Consider the following 18,898-nt stretch of genomic DNA (forward strand, 5'->3'; position numbering starts at 1 on the left):
TAAACTTATATGTGCATGAAAAACTAAAATACACTATGGTAATGCTTTATATTCTGCTTTTTCCTCCTACTTACTGATTGTTATTTATATCTTTCAATGTCCTTGAGAGCATAATTTAACTGTTTCTCCATCATTGAATATTTAGAAGTTGTTTTCAGTTTTTCAATATTATAAATAACTCTGAGATGAATTACATGGTACATGAAATTTAATGCCCAGCTATGATTATCTCCTTGAGATAAATTTCCGAGAGAAATAATTATATTAGAAGCTGACCATTTGACAGATTCCTATTAGATATCTATATGTTGAGACTTTGCTTTGTGATAACACAATTTCCCCCCTACACCCAGGAACATTTGAATGATAAACATATCATCAAAGCTGTAGAACAGCAGCAGCAAGAGGAAGAAGATGAAAAGATTAGAAAATTTATCAAAGCAAAAAAGCGTCTTACACAAATGGGGAAAGAGAAAGAAGCTGAAACACACAGGTCAGTGTCTAAAATAATTTTTGTGCTTAATAAAGTACTATCTGAAATTATTTTAAATCAGAAGTTGTGATATGAGAGTGCAGTCTTTAGGAATAAAGATCTTATTATTTTATGTATATCAGGGCATTTAGTGACTTGGTGATTTCAGCTTGGAGCATGCGAATTGGGGTTCCCTTGGAATATTGATGTCATCTATGTGGTTCAGTTCAGTTCAGTCACTCAGTCATGTCCGACTCTTTGCGACCCCATGAATCACAGCACACCAGGCCTCCCTGTCCATCACCAACTCCCGGAGTTCACCCAAACTCATGACCATTGAGTTGGTGATGCCATCCAGCCATTCATCCTCTGTCGTCCCCTTCTCCTCCTGTCCCCAATCCCTCCCAGCATCAGTCTTTTCCAATGAGTCAACTCTTCGCATAAGGTGGCCAAAGTATTGGAGTTTCAGCTTCAGCATCTGTCCTTCCAATGAACACCCAGGACTGATCTTTAGGATGGACTGGTTGGCTCTCCTTGCAGTCCAAGGGACTCTCAAGAGTCTTCTCCAACACCACAGTTCAAAAGCATCAATTCTTTGTCGCTCAGCTTTCTTCACAGTCCAACTCTCACATCCATATGTGACCACTGGAAAAACCATAGCCTTGACCAGACAGACCTTTATTGGCAAACTAATGTCTCTGCATCTATATGGCAGATGACTGGAAATACTGAACATCTCTGCTTTAGGAGATGGGTATGAGAGCTGTATAAAAGCTGGAGATGGCTTTATGAGCCATTGATATACAAGTGGCAGCTGGAACTGTGGGTACAGGTGAGCTCACCTAGGGGGAGTAGATAAGAAATGAAGGTGACATAGTCCCTATGGAAATCCATAGTTAAAGGTCAAATGGAGAACAAAGATAATATGAAGACCAAGGAATAGTTTCCAGACAATGGAGGAAAAGCAAAGAAACTGCAAAGGGGGTGTGTGTGTGTGTGTGTGTGTGTGAGAATTTAGTAAGGAGAGAGCAGTCATCAGTGTTAGATGACTAGAGGGAGAGAGTTTTAAAATACAGCACTCGTCAGATGTAGAGGTCATTGCTTACCTTAGTGAGCAATTTGGGATGAGATGAGTGAAGATACAGTATATCATCTTTCTGTCTAGATTATGCTTTTCACTTGTGCAAAACCCTCTGGTGGCTTCACACCACACTTAGAGTGTTGATTATGGCCCATAAGGCCCTGTACCCATCCTAATTCCCAGTGACCCTAACTCCCTCTCCCAAACCTCATCTCTTCCTGTTCTCTTTCTTTCCCTCTTCATCACTTAAACTGAATTTCTCCTGTACCCTCTTTGGGAAATGCTCACCTCCCTTGACTTTTTCAGATCTTTACTCAACTATTGCCTTCTCATTCAGGACATCCCTGTGTTATTTAAAATTATAACCCCACACTCCACATTGCTTATCACTTTACCTGCTTTCTTTTTTTCACTGGTGCTCCAATACTATTTTAATTATTTAGTTTGCTGTGTCTCTACCCCAACTATTGTGAAAGCTCCACAAAGGCAGAGATTTTTAATGTTTTTGTTTACTTCTATGTCCCAATAGCTGCAATAGTCCCTGGCACATAGTAGATAATCAATAAAAGTCTTTAGAAAAACACTTGTTTTTGAAAGCCTAGGTGAAATGTGACTTTTTCCATGAAGGCTTCCTTTTTTCATTTGCTCACATCACTGTCTAGGTTTATTGTGGCATTTATCACCTTTTGCCTGCATAGTTATTTACATAACTGCCTTTTCTGCACTTTTTTTATTCATTAATTTTTGGCTGTTCTGGGTCTTTGGTGCTGTGTGGGCTTTTCTCTAGTTGCAGGGAGCAGAGGCTGCTCTCTAGTCATACTGCATGGGCTTCTCGTCGCAGTGGCTTCTCTTGCTGTGGAGCACAGGCTCTAGGGCATGTGGACTTCAGTAGTTGTGGTTGGGCTTAGCTGCTCCATGGCACGTGGGGTTTTCCCGGACTGGGATCAAACCTGCGTCTCCTGCACTGGCAGGCGGATTCTTCACCACTGAGACAGCAAGGAAGCCCTTTTCCCACTTTAGATCGTCACTTCCTTGGTGCGCGCATTGTGTCCTTTCTCTTCGTTTCTCCAGTGTTGCTTTGCAAATTCACTCAGTGATCAGTGAATATGTCACAACTCAAGTTAAGTTTTTGCCCAATTTCCTAAACCAAAACGCCCCCACTCCTTTAACAGACAGGTAGTTATTGTTGATGACGTGCCAGGCACTTTGCTTGGCCCTGAACTAGAGAGAGGACTTAACCCAGTGCAAAAGGAAAGTTAAATTTATCTTCATTTAAAGTATATTGGCTCCATAACAAAACCATTCTTGAAGACTTGACTAGTAAATGGTTATTTTGTTACAGGCTAATGGAGGAACGGAGAGAAAGGATAAATAACTTCCTGAGTAAGCTAATGAAAGAGAAATTTGACAATGAAGATTTGATTATTGCTAGAGATATTGCAGAAGCTGAGGCTGAGTGGGAAAAAAGAGAAAGAGAAAAGTATGAAAAAAACAAAGCAGAATTAAAAGCAATCGCAGAACATAGAGCTCTTGTGGTAAGCAATTCACTAATGACAAGTAAAAATCAAACAAAATTGAGCCCTTTGCTGTACTTTTCCCTAACTTACTCCCTCTGCTTCTCTAACAAAAAACTAAGAGATTTGAAAAACAATATATAAAATTACCTTCCAATATTCTTGAAATCAGACCGTTTACTTTCTAACAGAAAATGACATGATAATTACAAATAAGATCTTTATAGATGCAAAGTAATAGTCTCTTCTGTTTCAGAACCGTCTGAAATGTAAAAAAGTTATTAACTTTCATTTGAATGGTTTTAAGATAAACCAAGTAAAAATTACCCCATTGTGTTTCTGTGTATCTTAATACTTCAGAATTTACCCCTTACATGACTGACTTTCATAAGATTTAGATAGTTTTTAAGCATTATAGTAGTTATATAATGCTATAAATGTTTCCCTATTTTGAGATGGTCTTGCTTTTCTGTTCCTGTATTTTTTTAAACCAATATCATTCTACTTATGTTTTCATTGTTTCTTGATATTACTAGAACAAAAAGTAAACTGGCCATGTGTGAGTCACCCCAATTTTTGGCTCTTTCATTGCGCCTGGCTGACTTTGCCCTTGGAACTTTCTAACTTCAAGGCCGTTGATTGCTAAAAATGGTTTTTTTTTTTTTCCTTTTGCCTTCTATCATCTAGATGAAGAATAAAGAGGAAGAAGAAAGACAAAGGAAAATAGAAGCTACAGAACAAATGCTAGCTATCTTAAAAGCAGACCAGATTTTCTGGGAGCATGAAAAGGAAAAAAAGCGGAAAGCTGATAAAGAACGTCGAGAAGTTCAAGATGCCCATATTCAGCAAATGGTAGTTATTCCTAAATGTTTATACTTATAAATATGTAATATAGATTTAATGAGTTTTGTTTCCCAGAACAGTTTTATAAAGTAAGATTAGACAGTTGCTATGGTTATGACACAATAAAATGTACTACAAATGTGAAGTTTCTTTTTATCAGTATTGAAGTTTCCATACTAGGTTTATGTCTTTCGACAGATATTTATCTTTCTTTAGTTTCAATTGGGTTTTAGTAAATGTGAAAGAAAATACAAATGCACATGGCAGGCCATGATGCTTCTTTTACTTTTTCCCCTTTTATAACTATTATCCAGAGAATATGTTGATTGGGATCTCATAGGTTTCGTATTTGAGGTGAGTGGTGGTCCCAGAGATTTTAGAACATGTATGCAGGACTGGGCATGTAATCATTTGTTTCTGAAAACTGTTTTCCAGAATAGCTCTACCATTTTCCATTCCTCCCAGCAATGTATGCAAAGACAAGTTACTCCACATCCTTGCTAACACTTGTTATTGCCATCTTTTAACAATTCTAGTATAGTGTTATCTCATGGTGTCGTTTTGCATTTCCTAACAACTAAAGATGTTGAACATCTTTTCATGTTCTTTTTAGTTGTTGTGTGCCTTACTTTGTGTTTACTTAAACCTTTTGCCAGTTATTTAGTTGGGTCGTTAATGTGGTGAAATATGCATAAAATTTACTATTTTTAATCATACAATCCAAGGGCATTAAGCACATTTATACTGAGGTGCAGTTGTCAACACTGTCCATCACCATAACTTTTTCATCATCCTCCTCTGAAACTCTGTGCGCTTTAAAGAGCAACTGTCTTGTTCTACCTTCCTCCCAGTTCCTAGTAACCACTGTTCAACTTTTTGTCTCTGTGAATTTGCTATTCTAAGTACCTCATATTAGTGAAATCATACAGTATTTGTCCTTTTTTCTCTGTCTTATTTCACTGATCGTAGTATCTTCAAGGTTCATTCATATTGCAGCATGTGTCAGTTTCATTCCTTCTTGATAATATTCCATTGTACATATACATCAGATTTTGTTTATCCACACATCCATCAATGGATATTTGCATGGTTCCCATATTTTGGCTATTGCAAATAATGATTCTATGCACACTGCTATATAGACACACACCTGTTTGAGTTCCTGTTTTCCATTCTTTTGCTTATATACCTACAAGCGGAATTGCTAGATCATATAGTAATTCTGTCTAGTTGTTTTTCAGAAACACCATAGTTTTCTACAGCAGTTGCATCATTTAACGGAGCCACCAGCAATGTTCGAGAGTTCTACCTCCTCCAAATTCTCAACACTCGTTTTCTGTTTGTTGTTGCTTATCATAATGGATCTGAAGTGGTATCTCATGGTTTTCACATGCATTTCCCTCATGATTAGTGATATTGAGCATCTTTTCATATACTTATTGGCCATTTCCATTCAGGCTCAAGACTTCCTTTAGCACATTTTATGGCACAGGTAGCCTAGTAATAAATGTTTTTATGGAGAAGTCTTTTATCTTGCTTTCATATTACTGGATACAAAATTAACTGGATGTCATTATTTTTTCAGCCTTTTGACTGTTTGTTCCAGTGTCTTCTGGCGTTCACCATTTGACTGGAATCTGTTAATATTGTTTGTCCCCTGTATGTGATGTGTCATTTTTCTCTCGCTCTCTTGCTCATTACAAGCTTTTTTATTGTGGCTTCCTGTAGATTGACTGTGATGTTTTGAGTTTTTCCTATTTGAGATTTGTGGTGGGTCTTGGATGTGCTACTTAATATCACGAAATGTGAGTTGTTTTTTTTTTTTTTTTTACTATTTCAAGTATTTTTTCCTGCCTCTTTATCCTTTTTTTCTTCAGGGACCCAGTTTGCACATGCATAGACATCTGATATTGTACCAGGAATCTGACATTCTGTTCATTTTAGTCAATAATTTTCTTTTTCTTCAGATGGGATACTTTCTATTGACCTACTTTCAACACTGATTCTGATGCTGAGCTCCCCCGAGTTTTTCATTTCAGTTATTGAACTTTCAACTCTACAGGTTTTTTTTTAATAGTTTCTAATTCTGTGATTCCCAATTCACTTGTTCTGAGCATATTTCTTTTAATTTACTGGATATTTTCATAACTGCTTTGAAATCTAATTGCCAAAGTCAATATGTAGTCTCATTAATAGTTGTAACTTTTTAAACTATTAAAGTTACAATTGTTTCTATTGAACTTTCTTTCCTGAAAATAATATAACATTTTCCTATTTCTTTGCAGTGATTTTTGGTTGAAAATCAAACACTTTATATAGAATATGTTGCAGATTCTGTTTTATTCTGAGGGTTGTTGCTTTTTTAGTAGGCAGTTGTTTTCCCTGGATGCAAACTATGAAATCTGCCTTCACCACAGTACCTCTGATGTCTTTGGTCACTTTCACGTTTTAAAGCCTGGATCCCTAGGGTTCTTTCCTCACTGTACTGGTTTTGTTTGACAGTCATCCAGTAATATGGGTAGAGGTTTATGTTCAGACACCTTTAGCCAGTAAAGCTTTTACTCCCGTGCCTGCTATGAAAGCTGTGTGCAGGTTGAGATTGGTAGTCCAAAAATTCTCCTGTGTGGATGTATTCTTATCAGTCAGGAATGTGTGTAGATTTACCATTACAGCTTTTCTCTCATTCCAGAATCTCCTCCTCAAATTTCTAGCTATTTTGTCACTTGGCCCAAATAGAATCTGCCATCATTGTCCAGTAATCTGCATGTTTTCACCACCTGAGCTAGAGGGATAGCAATGCCCTCCAGACAAGAAAGTTATGAACTTGTACTTCTTACCTTCTGATCTAGTTTTTCATGAAAAAACACTTCTCAAGCAGTAGCCTGTGCATAGTCATTTACCAATGCTCTGAAATGGCTGACTTTAATAATCAACTTTTCTGTGGAGTTTTGCCCAACCTCATGTGGCCATTATCAGAAGTAGGATCTGCCATATTATTTTGAAGCAAATACCAAATATCATTTTATCAATGTATATTTCAATGTATATATCAGTATCTATCTCTAAAACCCAGGGACTCCTTCAGTTCAATTCAGTCGCTCAGTCGTATCCAACTCTTTGCGACCCCATGACTCACAGCACGCCAGGCCTCCCTGTCCATCACCAACTCCCAGAGTTCACTCAGACTCATGTCCATCTAGTCAGTGATGCCATCCAGCCATCTCATCCTGTCGCCCCCTTCTCCTCCTGCCCCCAATCCCTCTCAGCATCAGAGTCTTTTCCAATGAGTCAACTCTTTGCATGAGGTGGCCAAAGTACTGGAGTTTCACCTTTAACATCATTCCTTCCAAAGAAATCCCAGGGCCCATCTTCAGAATGGACTGGTTGGATCTCCTTGCAGTCCAAGGGACTCTCAAGTCTTCTCCAACACCACAGTTCAAAAGCATCAATTCTTCGGCGCTCAGCTTCCTTCACAGTCCAACTCTCACATCCATACATGACCACAGGAAAAACCATAGCCTTGACTAGACGAACCTTTGTTGGCAAAGTAATGTCTCTGCTTTTGAATATGCTATCTAGGTTGGTCATAACTTTCCTTCCAAGGAGTAAGCGTCTTTTAATTTCATGGCTGCAGTCACCATCTGCAGTGACTTTGGACCCCCCCAAAAATAAAGTCTGACACTGTTTCCACTCTTTCCCCATCTATTTCGCATGAAATGATGGGACCAGATGCCATGATCTTAGTTTTCTGAATCTTGAGCTTTAAGCCAACTTTTTCACTCTCCTCTTCCACTTTCATCAAGAGGTTCTTTAGTTCCTCTTCACTTTCTGCCATAAGGGTGGTGTCATCTGCATATCTGAGTTTATTGAGATTTCTCCCAGCAATCTTGATTCCAGCTTGTACTTCTTCCAGCCCAGCATTTCTCATGATGTACTCTGCATAGAAGTTAAATAAGCAGGGTGACAATATACAGCCTTGACGAACTCCTTTTCCTATTTGGAACCAGTCTGTTGTTCCATGTCCAGTTCTAACTGTTGCTTCCTGACCTGCATATAGGTTTCTCAAGAGGCAGGTCAGGTGGTCTGGTATTCCCATCTCTTGAAGAATTTCCCACAGTTTATTGGGATCCACACAGTCAAAGGCTTTGGCATAGTCAATAAAGCAGAAATAGATGTTTTTCTGGAACTCTCTTGCTTTTTTGATGATCCAGCGGATGTTGGCAATTTGGTCTCTGGTTCCTCTGCCTTTGCTAAAACCAGCTTGAACATCTGGAAGTTCACGGTTCACCTATTGGTGAAACCTGGCTTGGAGAATTTTGAGCATTACTTTACTAGCGTGTGAGATGGGTGCAATTGTGCGGTAGTTTGAGCATTCTTTGGCATTGCCTTTCTTTGGGATTAGAATGAAAACTGACCTTTCCCAGTCCCGTGGCCACTGCTGAGTTTTCCAAATATGCTGGCATATTGAGTGCAGCACTTTCACAGCATCATCTTTCAGGATTTGAAATAGCTCAACTGGAATTCCATCACCTCCACTAGCTTTGTCTGTAATGATGCTAAGGCCCACTTGACTTCACATTCCAGGATGTCTGGCTCTAAGTGAGTGGTCACAGGATTGTGATTATCTTGGTTGTGAAGATCTTTTTTGTACAGTTCTTGTGTGTATTCCTGCCACCTCTTCTTAATATCTTCTGCTTCTGTTAGGTCCATACCATTTCTGTCCTTTATTGAGCCCATCTTTGCATGAAAAGGCTCTTCAGAATTAACATAATCACAATTGTTATCACATCTAAAACATTCAAAAAAATGTAACATTTAACATTCAGTGTTTTCTCAATTTCCACCAGATTGTCTCATCAATTATTTAGTTTTTTGAGGATGAAACAGGGTCCATATATTCTATTAGGCTGATTGATATATCTTTCAAATTTCTTGTAACCTGTAACTCTTCCTTCATCCCCATCCTTCTTGTTCTTATTCTCCTTGTCTTGTTTATCTTGCAATTTGTTGAAGGAACTGGGTTTCTCGTCTTTTATTATAGTCTGGATTTTGTGGGCAGCCATGCAGGGTAGTATAGTTCCTTACATTTCATGCGAAATCCAAGGTAAGTCAGATTCAGGCTGTTTTTTGCTGAAAATCCCTCATAATTGGTGTGTATTTCCACTAGGAGGCATGTGATGACTGTCATCTTACTTTCTGTGATACAAGCAGACTTTGGTGATTGTTACCTAGATTTAATTCATAGGTGGCAAAATGTATTTTCTCCTTCCTTCTCATTGATTGCTTAAGTTTTCAAATAAATTTTCATGATCGGCAATTGGTTTCCCTTAAATATAATTTTAAAAGACAGGATAAATATTTGATTTTCACTTGAGTTTTCAAATAATTAGCTCTCTAACATCTCCTAAGGTATTTGTTACTTTACCTGCCATGTGATGATTTTTAGGATTTTAAACCAATCAATATTTTACAAATCTGTATTTGATGTATATAAAGTTTGAGGTACCAGTCATATGATCATTATGGTTATCCTTTCCTTCCACTCTCATTTCCTTTCTGTACTTAAAATACGTTTATCCCTGTTCCCTCAATGTTTCTACAAAACTGCTACCCAGTCAGTTTATCCCAGTTGCTCCTTGTCAAGATCCCAAATTTCAGCATTTTACCATTGCTAAGACAGCTTTTAGCCTTTTTAAAAAATTCCTAATGTTATTTAATGTCATTTTCTATTTTTTCAAACTCCTGGTGTCTGTCCCTATTCAACAAATAGCATAAAAGTCCTAGTGTTGAAATACAGCATTCTAATAAAAATTTGGTATTTTATATTGAATACAAAATAGTTGTTCTATTTCATCACAAATTTCAGTTTATGATTTTAAGCTGAAGTGTCTGGTTACTGATTTTGAAAAATATTTGCATGAATGTTATAATAATATATTCACAAGTGATTTTTTTTATAAACTCAGCACTTCTTAAAATGCATACAATGAAAAGCTGTCAACCAAAATATAGAAATCTTTAAAAAGCCATTAGTCACTTCGTGTAATATAAACAGTTTTTGTAAATTATAAAAAGAAAAAAATGAAATGCTAGTAAACTAGTTTTTGATAGGTTGCTTATTCTACCTAGTTTCTGATCAACCTACATTGATAAATGTCACCTGTCCAACTTGAGATTCTTAGGAAACAGAGAATGTAACTAGTTTACCTTAATTCAGATCTTCATTGGAGATTGAATCTTACGTGGCTGGGCCACATGGTGCACGTGGCTGGTTTGGGATAGAAGGTTTGGATGCATCCTTTCAGGACAGCGGATGGACTGGGACAGTGATTGGTATGCCTTCTATACTTGTGAAGAAACACACCTTATAATTGGTAGAAACGGGCTTTTAAACTTGGTTATTTTAATCTTAATTTCATGCTATATTATTTGAAGATGTACAATCACATAGTAAGATAAGCTTCACTGAGCCACTGCTTTGAACATATTGTGAGAAGCATGGGAGAATTTCTGAAATAAATTATGTAGTTAAGTCAGGACTTGTCAAATGTCAATGAATTTAAAAGCTCTATCTACAACTTCATATGCTATGTGTGTTTAGAAAATTGACCAATTTTCTAAACACATCAGTATGTAATTATATTTTCTCTTTCCCAAACAGGCCAAACATAAGTTTAATGCACTGCAAGCAAAACAAGCAGAATCAGAGTACTGCAGACTTACTGAAGCACTTGTGGCTGAAAAGGAGAAGGAATTTCAGGATTATGCCAGAGAAGTAATCGAATCTGAATCTGAATCGACAAAGAAATATATTTATCCTCTTGTAAAAGCTGTACAGGAAGGACCTGGAGGTGGCCGTGGACCAGTTTTAGTGGACAGAGGTGGATTAAGACCCAGCTATCAGGCAAATGATACCACTGGAGTCCAGCTCCCTTTTTATAACTCTCGGGGATCGAAATATAATAATTTTCAAAAGTCTAAGGGAAGGCTAGGTTTTACATGGTAGAAAAAAGTTTATTTTTAAGATTAAGAAGACTAATTTGTAGCTAATCTGAGCTACACACTCAAGTCAATTATATGGTTATAATTTGTTAATAAAGCTGCTTTTCATCTAAGTACAATTATGTCTGACCTAATTGATTCTTCCCCACTCAAGATTAACTCCGATTCTCTTTTTTATTCTGATAAAAGATATATACAACAAAATGTATAATTATAGCTATTTAAGAATATTCAGTGGCATTAAGTATATCCATAATATTTTACAACCATTACCATTTATCTAGTTCCACAAGTTTTTCATTGTTCCAAATGGAAACCTGTTATCTGTACCTGTTAGTACACAACTGTTCTAATCCACTAATTTGATAAAGCACAGCTAAAACCTGTGGCAAAGATGTAAACTAGAACTAAAACATTTCGGGTTACTGAGAGGTCTTGGGGGTGGGGGAGGTGTAAAAATTATGAATCAGCACTACTTAAAAAGAAATACAGTATTACATTAGGAAATATGTTTAGGAAAGAAACCTAGAAAGCAATGAAAATAGAAAACACAAAGTGAAACTAAAAGTATTTTAATACATAAATCTGTACAGTCCATATGACACACTCACATTTTACATATTCTCCTGGCTTAATAAAACATTTAAAAACACTCCAGAATTTGAAAATTTAATAATATTCACCTACTAACACATATAAATCACTGAATGGTCAAAATGTTTTTATTTAAGCATGTATATGTTCAGTGACTCTCAAGTTAACTAGGTTCATTTTCCCTAAAGATGTCTAATTTAAATTAAAAAAAAAAAAAGAAACCAAAAACTAGACAGTATGTTTTATAAAACTTAGTTAACGTTTATATGGCTTTATAATGGTGTTATATTAAAACTAGCAGGCACAGAATATAATACAATGTTCCCACTGCTGAGAAATTTGGAGGAATTAAAAAGCAAATGTAGCATTCCAGTAGATAGTAATTCCATGTATAACCTTAAAAGTTTGCTGAGGCAAAAGACACCTTGCAACATGAAGCATTATGATTAAACAATTACACTAAAACTTATCCCTAAACCTGGAAATTGTCACTGCTGGCTAAATTCTTAAAAGAAGTTCACTACTGTTAAAACTCTGCTCAGTTTTTTCCCAGTACAATTTCTGTATCCTTATGGGTAAAATAAAAGTATTAAATGATTTATTTCATTATTAGCTTTTAATAAAAATAAAGTCCAAATAAACTAATACAATCAATAATTTAAAAAATACAAAACAAACCATTTGATAGTATAGTTTATTTAATACAATGTTTTAACTATAAAAGTTGATACAGTTTCAGAGTTTAAATTCTGTAAAATGCAGTTTGCATAAAACAGTTTAACAGTTACTAGACTAATGATAAGAGAAGCAGCATTTTGAAACTAATTATACAACTGCAACAAGTTTTATTCCTAAATTTCATTAAAAAAATATACATCACAGTGACTTTTGAGCTAGGAAAAGAAGTACATTTTAACCTCATTTGTTTTTCCCTTCCACAAAGAGAGCAGCCACAACTTTTAACATCCTCACATACAAATACCCAATTAATTTATCCTTCAAAATACTATAAACACACAAAGGGGGAAACAAAATATACAGCATGTGCTTTTGGTAAACATAGGTATTTGCTTGAAAAAGGTGGTGGGGAAACACACCAATCAATTCCACCATTCCCCCTGTACATGAAAACAAACAAATCCCCTAACAACTCCCTTCTTCAACCTTCCTGGTGGAATTTTAAAAAAGTTGTGATTTTTCTTTTCCTTTCATATTTACTTGTTGTGTCACAACACAGGCCAGAATTTACATTTGCCTCAATCCTTTAATGGCAGCTGGGAACTCACTATTAGCCAATGTTCCACTGCTGGAGTTCAGTTTTTAAACAAGAATTTGTAGCAAAACAGATCTTTTCACAATAGAACGGGTTAAAACCTACTACCCTTGGGGAGTCTATTCAACAGTAAATGTTGGAATACCAAACTGAACGATTACAGCAAATACAACCAAAGAGAGACAGAAAACAGCCCATTTCATGTTTCTTTGTAACAATGATATGGTGTATATTTAAAGTACCTTCTACTGAAGGTAAAGGAAACAAATTTCTATAGACATCTACTATAAAAGTTCAAAGTGTGATTACCAAAAAAAAAAACATCAACTGCCACCTAGAGTAGAGCAAAATCAACTACTAAAAAATATACTGATTTGTTCCACTCACGAACTTGAAAACAAATTAGAACTGCCAATTAATATTACTACTCAAAATACCAGAACACCAATGTGTTCCTATCCCCAATATTAAAGAAAATTTTACTTTTCAGTTTCATATTTTCTACTGGGCACAAGAATCAAAGGCCATTAGGCAAAGCTGAGATGAGTTAATATTACATTTGTGCAAAGATAGATTTTTATAAGACAAATTCTTTGAAATTTCTGTGAGGGATCTGATTAAGACAACTTAGAAACTATCATGCTCTATGAACTCTCTTAACTATAGTTTTTAAATGTTTTAAAGCAACCTGGTATCTTCCCTACAAGCTCATTAACATTAATCTCTCTGCAGTGTCAATTCTGTGGTAGATGATTTACACAGAAAAAGAATTCACAGGAAATAATCATAAAAATTTTTTCATTTCTCAGGTATTGCCAACCAGGCAATAAAAACAAACTAAAAATCTTTAAATGGATTTAAATCCGCTTAAAGATGTTTGAGTTTACAGTTTACCTCAAAGTAACTATGATACCAATTTGGCAGGAAACAAATAGTTGACTTTTAGGAAAAGAGTTGTTCAAAGTAAAAAGTAAGGATTGCACAACTATTAAAAAGGTAATGAAAGAATTACTTGATTAGTGCAGTATTCAGATGCAAAGGCAGATGTATGGTTAATGCTGTTTGATCATTTTCTAAATGTTATTTACATTCTGAAAATAAAATCTAGCTGATTGTCATCTTTCACTTCAACTCCTTCACCATACCTCACTGTAAAAACAGCTAACAGTTTTTATAGGTCTAGAAATAATGCTTAGCATGGAATTGCTTCTTTGATAACCAAAATAGAATATTACTTAAAGCAATTACTAGCTTCCCCGCCCTGTGGTTACTTATCTGTAATTCTTGGTAGATAAAAGTTCTGGGATCAGACAACATACAAGTATTTTTTAATTAGCATGGGTTTTCTTTTTTTGTTCTTATTAGAAATCCTTTCTTAAACAGCACCTTTCTTGAAGCTCAAATAGTTTATAACAAAAACTTTTTAAATGCAGTTCACTGAATTTAAGACAAGCAAAAACTAATTTAAAATATATAACACATTATACAGCTTGGGGACTCAGGACTCAATTATCTCTAAGGTTTGTGATAAAAATCTCTAAGCAATCAATCACCCTGGATTATCATAAACATCTATTACTTTTATCATTAGGAAAAAGATTCAGTAAGACCCTGATATGGATATTTGTTTCAGGAAATCCAAACAATCTTATAATCATCACCCTATTCATTACATAAGTATCATTACTGTATTAATCAATAATGGGAAGTATTATATTAATAAGCATTGCTTTGCTCAGTACAAATAGCATGAGTAGCTACTGGATTTACCAAGGAGCTACCTGGTAATAAGTAGCTATAAGTATCAAATAAGGGATAAGTAAGTAGCTATTTGACACTACTGACAAATATTAAAGTACAAAACACTCTAAAGGCAACTACTAATTGGAATTCTGAAATTTCTTTTCAAATGAGGCAGGTTTTGTGTTTACTGGATGTTCAGTATTCTATTTAGAAGAGAAATTACAGAATAAAAGGCCACACATCACTAAAATAGCAATATACAACACACAAACTTCTAAATGGACTTTGGATATCTTTAGTGTTTAACTCTGTAAGCTATCAAATTTTGCCACTTTCTACTCTAATCTATGTGGCAATGTTATACATGCCAAGTTAAAATGATTAATAGTAATGATACAAAGCCACCTGAAGAAAAAGAAATCAGAGTCATAAACATGCTACAGCCTGTGATACATATATAAAAGAGATGCATTTTCTTGCCAGTTGAAACTCAGTTATGAGACTTAGAGAGGTCAGTTCAAGTTAAAAAAAAAAAAACAAACCAACAACCATGCAAGGTTAACACTGAACTCTAGGTTAGTGGCCAAAAAGAGAACTCTCATAAGTTAATGTGTCAGTACCAACAATTTTTAGAATTTGTCTAACAAAGACCTGCACGAGTGGTACGTTTTAGTGAGGAAAATATTTTTTCATTTTAGAGAAGGGCAGTGACAATAACAATTACAGAACATTCGCCAAAAGCAAGGTTCATCTCTTCAGACCAAAAGCAACACAAAATTGAGAATTACAACCTGATCGTCAAGGTATAGTTCTTGTTAGATGCTGTATAACAGCAACTCAAGCCCAATCAGTACATCAACTGAAAAAAATACTCAACTATATCTATAGACAGTTGATAAAACAGGAAAAATAAGAAACAAGCTACTGGTAGCGCTATAAAGAATAACATATGAAGTGCAATATAAATATTTTAAAGCACAAATTACTATAAAATCAAAAGTGATGACTTATATCTCAAGTTATTAGGGGCCCACTTCTGTATAATTAAAAGCTGCTGTTGCAAGCCTCTATTATAAATGCAATCAAAAAATCTATATATAAGATTTCTTCTACCAAGTGGCTTTTCTAAGGTTACTTTAATCATGAAAAACACAAGCTTCTATAATAATGTATTCCAACAATCAGTTATCCTTCTTTCCAATTGGCTGATCACACAAATTAGGGTATAGAAGAGCATGTTTGCTACTGGCTGATTGTTGCAACACAAAAATGCATACATGAAATAGTTAAACATAGCACACAGCATTACACCAAAGTGTTTTTATCATTTCAAGTTTATTAAAACTTTAGCAGTACAAATTATCCAGGCTGCAGATTATCAAAAGATCAACTCAAAAAGTCCACATTGGAAAAAAAAAAGACAAACAACCCCAAAACAATGAAAAGAAAAAAACAACATAAGGAAGATCATCACCAAGTCTCTAAAACTTAAAATCTGAGACAGAATGGACATAAGAAGTTTATATAACTCACTCATCCACTTTTGTCTTCATCTGTTCCAGGGCTTGATTCATGATCAAATTTTTTATTTTTATCATGTGTGTGGTCATTTTCTTGACCCTTTGATTTTTGGTTTTCTTTTTCCACTGAGGATCTGGTCTTCTCATCCTCCTTATTTTTCAAAGTGGAGAACTTTAATTCATTGTCCTGACTACTTTGTTTCACTTTTGAGAATGGACTTTGATCTCTATCTGCCTTTTTTTCCCTATTACTATTTGAACTACTATGATCACGATTTTTAGAGTACATTCTCTTCTCACCCTCAGAATTCTCTTTTCTGTGTGAACTTCTACTTTCTTGGTTTCTGTATTTTTCCTTGTTTCTGCTTTGACTTTCTTCTCTCTCCGAGCTCCGTGAATCTCTCCTCCTCCTCCTCCTATCTTTACTTCTTGATCTTCCTGGCGTCGCTCTTCTCTCTCGGCTCCGTGACCTTCCTCTTCTCCTGTACTCCTGTTCTCTGTATCTATGATGCTCCTTGCTTCTGCTGCGGTCTCGGTCATGGCTTCTGGAGCGCACTCTTCTGCTCCTGTCCCTACTTCTGCTTCGCTCCTTTGTTCTACTGTTGTAACTGTGTTTGCTTTTAGTCATATCACGTTCTCTACTCCTAGACTGTGCACGTCTGTCTTTGTCCTTACTTTTATTATGATCATGCTCATTGTTTTTGGATTCTAACTGTTTAGATTTCTCTTTACTTCTACTCCTTTCCTGTTCTTTTCCTTTAGAATCAGGTTTTTCTTTTTCTTTAACATTCTCATGATCCCTTTCTTTACTCCTTGACTTCATCCTCTTTTCTTCATGTCTATTATGCTTTGTGTCTCTTTCCTTACTTTTGGATTTTTCTTTGCTCTTACTCCTACTTTTTGATTTGGCCCTTTTCTTTACCTTGTTCTTATATTTATCATCTTTTTCTGAATTTCTTCTGATTTCTCTTTCTTTGCTGTTAGATTTATGGTCTTTAACTTTCTTTTCCTTTTCACTTTTCCTGTTTGGACTCTCAGACACATGCCTATGATCAGTTATTTTTTTCTCTTTTACTCTAACTGGGCTTCTTTGATTTTCTTTTATTTCATTTAACTCACTCCTAAAAAATGAAGAAAAAAAGTTTTTGGGAGACTTTATTAGCTGAAATGATATTCTATTTTCCTTAAGATTTTCAGAAACAACTGAAATGACTCTAAATAAAATAATTTAAAATAGTTAAAAAAATACTTATTACCACATTTGTAATAAGAGTTAAATCTTACTTATCCCCTTTAATCCATCTTTCACCACTTGATACTCTCATTCTTTGAGCTCTCTGCATCTCCTGCCTCCAATGTGGAGGAGTCTCACTACGTCTGAAACGATCCCTTGATCTGGATCTAGAAGGAGTTCGATAACGCTTTAAAAAAATAGAGGGGAAAAAAATTAACATATTAAAACATGAAAGTATTACAACAGTTGCTAAAGTGTATGTGCTTTTAGGTTTCAAAAAATGTCTGATATTTCCATGCCCTCTAAAATAACTAAACTCTCCCAATTTTCAGGTAGGAAATCAATGAGGCATGACATGGTTTGATATCTGTTTCCACTGCTAATGAAACGTGTGCTTATCTATTCTTGTTTTAAATAATTCTTGGGTTTAAGTTCTAAAAGAGTAAATATTGACAGCTATAACCCACATCAACAAAAGCTCTTTTAAATCTTCCATCATTTTTAAGAGTGTAAAGAGGTCCTAAGACAAAAAAGTTTAAGAACTGCCATGAGACCAGTTAGGAAGCCATTTATAGTTCAGAGAATATATAATGGTGAATTGAACAAAGACAGTAGGAGTGGAACCTGAGGGAAGTAGATGGATTTCAACATATCTGAGAGGTTGAACTAACAGGATTTGGCAACAGATAAGTTATAAATGGTAGAAAAGAAAGATGAGAAATAAAATGATTCTTGGGCTTCAGGTTTAAGTAACTGCACAAGTGGAGGTGTTGATCACTGAGACCAGGAACGTAAAGGAGGGTCAGGCCTGAAGAAGAAGAGTGCTTATGCTCAACACTGTAAATGCTGAGTTTGAAGTGTCCACTAGGCATCTAAACGGTCATCAAAGAAGGCTCTGGTACCAGAAAAGCAGATGAAAAACTGAGTTTTCAGTGCATAGGTACCCAGTGAAATTACGAGAGTGATGAGATTGCCCAAGAAGCAAATACAGAGTGAGAAGAGTTAGCACTCTAAGGTACTACAATATTTAAAGATCAGGCAGAGGAGTATGAACTGGCATTGGAAATTTAAGATAGACTAGCCAGAGACAGGAACAAAAGACAATGGAAGTAAAGGAGAAAGAGTATTACAAGGAGGGAGATTAACAAAGACAAAGACTGAGGGATCCACTGGATTTTGTGACATGGAACTGACCATAAAGCAAGTGCTGTTTTCAGGAGAAGGGCAGAAGACAACCTGAAATGACTAAGGAACAAGTAGGAAGTGAAGAAATAATATACTAAGTATAGCCTCATTTGTTAAAAGGTTGCAAACACAAGAAGATATTTAAATTCTGAAGAGGAGAATCCAGTGAAGAAAAAGGGTATGAGATGTTAAGAATAGGATTTTTAATAAGAGTAGACACACAGTGGTCAGGAAGTAACAAAGAGGCACAAGAAAAACCTCAATCTCATTTTATACCATGTACATGTAAAATCCATTAACATCTCGTAGACTTTCAGCATAGAAGAACCAACACAAAGAAGTACTATAAAAAGAGAACATACAATTCAATATCCACATCTACTCTAAATTTTAACTACTTATGTGAAAAAAAAAAATTAAACACTCCAAGATTTAAG

The 18,898-nt window shown here is 35.5% G+C and overlaps 2 protein-coding genes across 14 annotated transcripts in view; one reads left to right on the forward strand and one right to left on the reverse strand.

The window, feature by feature from the left end:
• The window catches only part of CFAP210 (cilia and flagella associated protein 210), a 24,445-nt gene extending 13,414 nt beyond the window's left edge, over positions 1-11,031 (forward strand). For all 3 annotated transcript variants that reach the window (XM_019971319.2, XM_070803580.1, XM_070803584.1), the window contains 4 exons: positions 354-493; positions 2,896-3,088; positions 3,755-3,919; positions 10,572-11,031. In XM_019971319.2, coding sequence (XP_019826878.2) covers positions 354-493; positions 2,896-3,088; positions 3,755-3,919; positions 10,572-10,916 — 843 coding nt within the window. In that variant the 3' untranslated portion in view covers positions 10,917-11,031. The remainder of the gene's footprint in view (positions 1-353; positions 494-2,895; positions 3,089-3,754; positions 3,920-10,571) is intronic.
• PPIG (peptidylprolyl isomerase G) overlaps positions 354-18,898 on the reverse strand; it is a 56,945-nt gene continuing 38,400 nt past the window's right edge. For all 11 annotated transcript variants that reach the window (XM_019971201.2, XM_019971234.2, XM_019971258.2 and 8 more), the window contains 2 exons: positions 17,327-17,463; positions 354-17,163 (listed from right to left, as the gene is read on the reverse strand). In XM_019971201.2, the coding sequence (XP_019826760.2) occupies positions 16,056-17,163; positions 17,327-17,463 (1,245 nt within the window). In that variant the 3' untranslated portion in view covers positions 354-16,055. The remainder of the gene's footprint in view (positions 17,164-17,326; positions 17,464-18,898) is intronic.

This window comes from Bos indicus, chromosome 2 (assembly GCF_029378745.1).
Source record: "Bos indicus isolate NIAB-ARS_2022 breed Sahiwal x Tharparkar chromosome 2, NIAB-ARS_B.indTharparkar_mat_pri_1.0, whole genome shotgun sequence".
Classification (NCBI taxonomy): Eukaryota; Metazoa; Chordata; class Mammalia; order Artiodactyla; family Bovidae; genus Bos; species Bos indicus.